Consider the following 8,821-nt stretch of genomic DNA (forward strand, 5'->3'; position numbering starts at 1 on the left):
AGGGACACCTGGACAGGTCTCCAGTCCATCACAGGGACACCTGGACAGGTCTCCAGTCCATCACAGGGACACAGAGACAAACAAGACAACCATTCACTCTCTCTCTCACCAGGGATTCCAAGGTGGCCATTGTATATACATGTATACAAACTGACCAACCTGAACATCTGAGGAAACTGCTTTCTAATTTTCATATTGCTTAAAAGTTCAGTTTTCTTAAATAGGATGGCTGGTTGGGTGACCAAAGATCAATCTATGGTGATCATGGACACCATTGGCCACCCCCTGGCTCCACCATTGGTGGTAAATAAAATTGTTCCTTCCATTCACCAGAGTAACTCTAGACACAGTCTAACTCCTTGCAGTAAATATCTTGCACCAAAAACATTAAGATTAACTCACATTCAATTCCAGTCCAGAAAACTTATCTTGAGAACTCAAAACATCAACTATTCAATTCCCTCAACGACAGGGGACATGTGCATACTGCTTCTAATCACTGTTGATCACTGTAGACCTGTACAATTGGGGTTGTAGCCTCGTTTCCTTCATAAGTAGCATGTGTCAAAATACAACTCTGGTGCTCCGTTATTACAGAAGTGAGGCGTCCAGGATGACTCTGAAAATATTTAAATAATTTAAATTAAATTTAAATATAAAACAGACTGGAAACATCTGTGACTTGTATCAGGAAATGGAGAACTCAACAAATTCCAGTTGCCAACCATCCCATTCCAGTAACAGCCTATAGCTTATGCCTTGAAGTGACTCGTGACTGTTTTAAGAAGCAGAAACCAGTCAGGAAGAGGAACCAGAGAGTCATCATGGAAAGATATTCCCCTGCACAGCATGTACATGGAGAATCCGTCATTGGAAACAGAAAAAGACACAAAAGACATCGTTGAGACACTAATGAAATGCAACAGAAGTGGGAAACTCTTTCAAACAACAGGACTGAACGCTGTGGGACGTCCAGGTCCAGACTGATGGACTGGTGAGGGCTGACCAGCCGGTCCTAATGGTGACCAACAAACTACAGGGAAGGGCAGTGGTGATAGATGCAACAACAAACTGCAACATCAAGTGGAAGGAACATGAGAATCTTACAATTAAACACCAGGAGCTGAAAGAAGTTGTCTAAAGTTAGATTCTTTAAGCAACAAAACACTTCCATATACTACTTTTGAGGGTACATGTTGTGATAATTGTTGAATAAGAATGGCTTATTTAGGTTAAGCAATTGTGTTATATTTAGTTAAACTAAAAATACAGTGTTGTAGTTCATCCACTGGCTGCCTTGATTTCTAAAGATCAGCATCAGCCGTAAAACTACTCATATATTTGAGTTTGTATGTATAATTTGGTCCCCATTTGAATTGGTAACATTTTGTAATCAACATTAAAGCAGTGTGTTGTATAATTCTTCCACCTGGTTTAAATCAATCATTAAAAGCCTTAAATGGATCTGATGTCATAGTATATTAGCATGGTTCTTTACAGCAGAGTGACCAATGGTTAGAAGAGCTCCTTCTTTTTATTCAGTTAATACATTAAACAGGTTACTTTATAAGTTACCAGCTGTCAATCATCACATGGAAACCTCTCCTGACAAACAGGAAGTTAATGATTCTCAGCTGTTCATACCTCCATATCCACTGTACATGGTGGCTACGGTGGGTTTTTTGGGAACGGGTCCACCTGCTCTCTGGAACAAACGCTGGCTTCTCTCTTCTACTTGACTCTTGATCAGACGTGTATTTTCTTTAAATACATTAAAAAAATTATTATCACTTTTCCTTTAATCTTCTTGGTGTTGGTTTTGGTCAGTGGAGTGGATTCATGTCTATCCCAGGCTGTTTGTAGTTTTATCTCGTCCCATGGTCACCGCTGGTAATCCGTTCACTTCTCCTACTGATCCTTTCTCCCCCACACTCTGATAAGAGGGGAGGAGGGGTCTGGAAACAGGAAAAGGAGGATGGCAGTCCTTCCTTCTCCTCTCTGCTGACATCAACCTTTTTTCCTGCCCCTCCTACTTATTGTTTTTGGAATTAAATGCCAAACTGTTACACTTTGCCTTTTTAACCTTCTGTTTCTGCATTAAAATACATTTGAAAATGAGTCCTCGTGACGCAGTGAGTCTAACCTGTATAGATAAAGGTTGAATGAACATTTGCAAAATAAATAACTGGAGAAATGTCATTTCCTGCTCAAATGCATTGTGAACGCTTGTGGCTGAAGGATTTTTGCTAAGAACTGATGAAAAGCTTTAATTTCTAAACTTTTAAGGAGAGCTGCTTTTGTACAGCTGACATTTGCTGAAAAAACGAAAGCAAAAAGCAGAAGAAAACCGACAGAAATGTAAAAACAAAGAAAGCTAAACAGCAGAAATGTAGGTCAACCAGCTGGTTTGCTTGTCCATTAAGGGTTTTTCTGGGCATGAATGATTTCTTTCATTATTGTAACAAAACTTCTATTTTTCTCCCAGAAATATCAAAAAGTAGATTTTGTTCAAATATATAAATAAATGAAAGGATATTCCTCACCTTATTTATTATTAGATATAAAACCAACAATGTAATGCAATTTAAATCAATTACAACCCATAGAAATTCACCGTGAACAGAAATTCATTGAACATTTAGAAAGTAAAGTAAATGGTCATCATTTTTCCTCATGACACTTGTGTACTTGTCACCCCCACCTCAGGACCACAGATACCGTCGCACTCAGACTCACATGGGTCTGCAGGTACATGGGCAACCGTTAGCCTATATATGTCTGCTACTTCCTTCATAATGTGCAACAATCCATCATGCATAAAAGAAGAAACAAGAAACAAAGGTTATTATAGCACTATTGCAACAAATGTAACGATAATACACATCCTTACAAGGACTTACCAAAATGTATTCATCCTGCTAGCTTTCTGTGTGTTTGTGTTAATGGGATACCCACTACCCTACACTACTATACAGACACACCTCCACACACATGAGATACACCACAACCACTGTGATGCTTGACTTGCTTGGCTTTAAGATCAAGCCTACAATGAATAAGGAGCATTGCACCGTGGTGAAGGAGGCTGGCAGCTAAGATCAAGCAAACACGGAGAGAAATCTTCCACCTGTCAGAAAAAGAGAAAGATGCAATGAATGAAGAGCCACCACGAAAATACCGCAACAAGTCCATACCTGAGGCTGTAAAGACTGCTAAACAATGCCTCAGAGTTCTGGCTACTCGCCTAAAGAGGTACACTCATAAAGTAAAAGCCAGGAGAATAAACAGGGTATACACCACCACTCCAACCAGAGTGTACTCTCAATGGCAGGGGAACAACATGAGGGTAGATCCACCCAGAGCTGAGACTGGGCAATACTGGAGAAACATACACAATAAAGATGCCCCATGGCAAAAAGATCTATGATTTTGACACAGTAATGTCACAGAACAAGAACCAGTGTCCATTATATTGGCAGACATCCAGGACAGACTATCAGGAACGAAGAGCTGCACGAGGTCCTGACATGATCCACACCTACTGGCTAAAGACTGCTCTCCATGAACACCTAGCAACACAGATGAATGTGCTGCTAATGGAAGTGTCCCTTCCAGGGTGGTTGACCCAAAGTCACACAGTCCTGATCATAAAAGACGCCCCATAAGGGGCAATCCAATCTAACTACCAGCCAATCACCTGCCTCTGGTCAACTTGTAAGCTCCTATCAAGCATCATAGCAGCTAAAATGAATAGGCACATGAGTCAATGCCTGAGAGAGGGAGAAGGGAACTGGTACCAACACCAGGAGAACCAAGCACCAGCTACTGGTCCACAGAACCATTTTCCAACCTTTATTCATGCAGGTTAATCCCATTGAACCACAGGGACTCATTTACAAGAGAGACCTGATTTTAACAGAGTGATGACACCAGTGGACAACAACGACAACAACAGACAATCATAAAGGATGCATACAAATTGAGAACAACAAGTGAAAATAAAATGGTATTTAAAACAGACCACCCAGCACCAAACTCACCTCACCACCGGAGGAAGAGCTTCTCAGCATGACCTCAGCCGAAGTAAGGAGTACTTTAAGGAGGATTAACCCTCACAAAGCAACCAACCCACACAGCATCCCCAGGAAGGTGCTGAAAGAATGTGCCGATCAGCTCTGCGAGGTGCTGACCAACATCTTTAACTCCTCACTTAGCCTGGTGACAGTTCCCACCTGCCTGAAGACTGCCAACATCATCCCAGTCCCAAAGAGCTCTACAGTGACTGGTCTGAATGACTACCGGCCAGTGGCCCTCACCCCGATCGTCGCTAAATGCTTCAAAAAACTGGTCATGACCCACATCAAAACAACCATCAACATCAACGAGGACCCTCACCAGTACGCATACCATGAGAATCGATCAACAGAGGACACAATCTCCTCTGTGGTCCACACTGCTCTCACCCACCTGGAGCAGAAAGGCTCCTTCGTCCGTATGCTCTTTGTGGACTTCACGTCTGTCTTGATCACCGTGATCCCCCAAACCCTGATGGACAAACTACTCACACTAGGACTAAGCCCCTCCATTTGCAACTGGGTCCTAGACTTCTTAACAAACAGACCACAGTCAGTGAGGATCCACAACTTCTCCTCCTCCACCATAAACCTTAGCATTGGCTCCCCTCAGGGATGTGTGCTGAGCCCCCTCCTGTTTACTCTGCTCACATATGATTGTGCAGCTACCCATCCAGGCTGTCACATTGTAAAGTTTGCAGACGATACAGCGGTGGTGGGATGCATCACAAACAATGATGAGTCCAGCTACAGACAAGAGGTGGAACACCTGGAGAGCTGGTGCAGGAAGAACAACCTTCACATTAATGTGAAGGAGATGAAGGAGATGATTGTGGACTTCAGAAGGAACAAACACACCCACACCCCCCTGAACATAAGAGGATCTGCAGTGGAAGTGGCCTCCAGCTACAAGTACTTGTTTGTACACCTGAACAACAACCTCAGCTGGAGCAACAACACCACCAGCCTGATGAAGAAAGCTCATCAGAGACTGTTCAAGTTCGATACAAGTTCATACCCCAAAGAGGGATCTCACCAGTTGGGCCAGCTAAGTGAACTATTTTTTCTCAATTGTATCCTTTATTTTAACTTGGGGGTATGGGGTGGGTGGAACCTATGTTTTAGGTGTGAGGGCGGTTGAATCAACCCCCAACCTGCATGTGGGTTTATATGGTTGCAGTGAACTGCTTTAAATTATTTGTAACATCGATCCATTACCTTTACCCAGTTCTTCCTGGGTCACGGGGGTCACAGGCGTCAATGTCCAGCAGTCACTGTGCGAGAGGCAGGGGACACCTGAACAAGTCTCCAGTCCATCACAGGGACACAGAGACAAATGAGACAAACAACCAGTCACTCTCTCACTCACTATAAAGAAGTTTGGTAAGAACACCAGCATAGGTGCACCATTGAGAGCCTGCTGACAGGCTGCATCACAGTGTGGTATGGGAATCGCACCAGTCAGAAAGCTCTACAGAGGGTGGTGCAAACAGCAGAGGACATCACTGGCAGCAGTCTCCACACCATCCAGGACATCTACCACAGCCGATGTCTGCGTAAAGCAGCATCATTAAGGACCACACCCACCCAGCACAAAGACTCTTCCATCTACTACCCTCAGGCAGACGATACAGGAGTCTGTCATCACGTACAAAAAAACTCAAAGACAGTTATTATCCACAAGCTGTCAGATTATTGAACTTTTGACAATAATTCTGAACTACTGACAATAACATTGCACTAAGCCACATCTGTGACAACTAATATGACTAATATTAGTTGTGAAAGCTAATATGTTTATTGCTGCTGCACTGTGGCTGTATCATGTATATGTCATGTATGTCATATCTCATACCACATATGCCATTTATCATAAATGTCACTACTTTACCATCATAATTCAATTACCGATAATCTTAATGTTACTCGCTACCTGTGCAATAACCTGTCACACAACCTGTGTAGTTTATGTTAGTTATGTACAATAAGTGCATTTAAGCTTATATTACCACCAGTGAAATATTATTTATATGAATTCATCCTACTTGCACTGTTCTATTCTACCATGTTGTTCTTTACTGCATTTCTTTTGGACCTTGTAAATATTATATTGTCACTTTTTGGTACTTTATTTTGTACTTTGCATGCTTTAGTATTTCTTGTTGTTGTTTGTTTTAGCGAGTCGAAATCACTTCTCATCCTGAACATTTCGTTGCACTCGACCCCGTGTTAACCAGCATATGACAAATAACGTAACAGAACTAAGGCACGTGGCTGCTTTCAGGAAACGTTGCATTTGAGTGTTGAAGGAATAAACTTGGTACTGTAAATAAAAACACTAGATGTTTAAACAAATTATTTTAATCTAGTGAAGGACAGTAAGCTCGGTAATGAGCTGACAGACTGTTCTAGTTTTCTAAGACCCGCAGGACTGCCTCTGCGTGTGTGTGCATGTGTTGCATGTGTGTGTGTGTGTGCATGTGTTGCATGTGTGTGTGCATGCTTTGTGTTTGTGTGCGTGTGTGAAGTGGGGTTAATCTCCAGCTGGCTAGTAAGCAGCTTAACTGTGACTGGTGTACTGCAGACCAACTACTAACTTGTTGCTAGTTTATTAAGCTTCAGTCGCACATGGAGCTGAAACTAAACTCAACAATATAAAACTTATAAACCGAACAAAAAGTTCAACTTGTGTTCCTGTTTAGATGCAGAACTGGCAGCACGATGACTCAGTGGTTAGCACTGTTGCCTCACACCAAGAAGGACCTGGTTCAAGCCCCGGTTGGACCTGGGGTCTTTCTGCGTGGAGTTTGCATGTTCTTCTCGTGCTGCGTGGGTTTCCTCCCACATACTAAAAACATGCATGTTAGTCTGCCTTCAGGTCCAGGCCTCCCTTGCAAAAGAGTGATCTCAATGGGATTTGTCTGGTTAAATAAAGGTTAATAAAATAAAACTAAACTGTCAGATTGCTGAGTTACTTGTTTTGAACTGAGAGTGTTTAAACTGGATTAAGTGTTGTTTGTGTTTCTAAATGTAAAAGTGAAAATGTTTTATTGGTTTAAAGAACCCTTTAGACAGGACGGTGGTGTCTGGACCGGACTGCTGGTGGGTCAGTGAGTGGTGGAGTCATTGACCTAATGACCCACTTCAAGTCAGTAGATACTGTAATTTCCAGAGCGCACCTGAATATAAGCCACGCCCACTAAATTTAAAAAGAAAAACAAATTTGTACATATATAAGGTGCAGGTGTCCACATTGTAACATGAGTTATACAGAAATATTTTTTAAACTTTAAACACGTTCCGTTAACACACACAAATGCGTATAGTAAATGTTTGTGTGAACAGTGTCTGTAACATGGCTGGTTAAAAAAATAAATACAGTAGTTTACCAGGAAAAGTCACAGATCACTATCTTCATCTTCCTCCTGTGCACTAAAACCACTAGTCTTCTTCAGTGTCAGAATTGAAGAGCCTCAGAAGAACCTCATCACACACTCTTAGGTACAGCTGTATGCAGCGTGGACTTTGAAAAGGACAAGACTTTGCAGGAACCAGCTGATCGGAGACCAGTCGTGGTTTAAAGCAGAGCCGGCTGAAAATGTAGCCGATACCGGGGAGGGGAAGGCAGCTGTTAGCAACCATGAAGCTAAGCTAATCAGCTCCACCTACATGTAGCAGGTTTACAAGTGGAGCACTAGTCATAGAAACAGTCTTCCTAACGTGCATTTACATTTTCTCTCCTCCACTATTCACCATTAAGTTATCAAGTGTGTTACAAAAATATAAATTGAACAAAAAAACGCTCTTCCCTGTTCATTGTTAAACAGTCAGTCACGTCTGGTGAAGGTCTAATTAATATTGATCACATCCAATAATGCTCAGTCAGGTCATCTGGACAGTTTATTTTTCATAGAGACGTTTCGCCCTCTATCCAGAGGGCTTCATCAGTCTGAGGAGTCCCAAGTAAACTGTTTCCCCACCAAGCAGTACACTCCTTAAGTGGACCAACCAGTTTGCTGGAGATAAGATGGTTTCTGGAGGACGTCTTGTCCCTGTCGACTCCTCCCAGGCAGCCACAGCCAGGAAGATGGAGCATGAACCTTGATGGCTTGAACCACTTGGTCTGTGGCTGCCTGCCGCCTCCTCTGACATTTGGGTCCTTCTTATTCGTCACCATGGATAACAACGAGAAGCAAACGTCTCTTACAACTTGAACCACTGTAAATGTAAATGTATTATCCAAGTCAGAACAAGAGCTAATAAATGTATTAATTCATATTAAGAAATAAAAGGCGTCACAGAGAACCGGTCGGTATTAAAAATCATATTTCTGATGCAGAAAGTTTGAAAAGTATCAATATAAACCTTCATGTTTTGCTTTTTAAATGGAAACCAGGGTAAAATCAGAAGAGTGACACAGAGTGCATTTATCACCGTATCTGTTTCATGAGCGACGGTTAATGAGGTCATCGAACAACAAGCGGCCCATTCTTCCTGTGTGGGACGAGAAAGAGTCTCAAGTTACAGGAACTTTCCCACAGACAGCCCGAGCAAAACACTCCATCCATCCATCCATCCATCCATCATCCATCCATCATCATCCATCCATCATCTATCCATCAATCATCTATCCATCATCCATCCATCCATCCATCCATCCATCCTCCATCCATGCATCATCATCCATTCATCCATCCATCCATCCATCATCCATCCATCCATCCATCCATCCATCCATCATCTATCCA

General features: G+C 42.3%; 2 protein-coding genes across 2 annotated transcripts in view; both read right to left on the minus strand.

Moving 5' to 3' along the window:
• The window catches only part of ripor1 (RHO family interacting cell polarization regulator 1), a 70,865-nt gene extending 69,200 nt beyond the window's left edge, over positions 1-1,665 (minus strand). The window contains exon 1 of the mRNA XM_037683237.1: positions 1,645-1,665. Coding sequence (XP_037539165.1) covers positions 1,645-1,663 — 19 coding nt within the window. The 5' untranslated portion in view covers positions 1,664-1,665. The remainder of the gene's footprint in view (positions 1-1,644) is intronic.
• Positions 1-8,821, minus strand: part of lrp5 (low density lipoprotein receptor-related protein 5) — a 398,826-nt gene that overhangs the window by 355,485 nt on the left and 34,520 nt on the right. The gene's annotated exons all lie outside the window — the stretch shown is intronic.

Source organism: Nematolebias whitei, chromosome 10, assembly GCF_014905685.2.
Source record: "Nematolebias whitei isolate Nwh7 chromosome 10, NemWhi1, whole genome shotgun sequence".
Classification (NCBI taxonomy): Eukaryota; Metazoa; Chordata; class Actinopteri; order Cyprinodontiformes; family Rivulidae; genus Nematolebias; species Nematolebias whitei.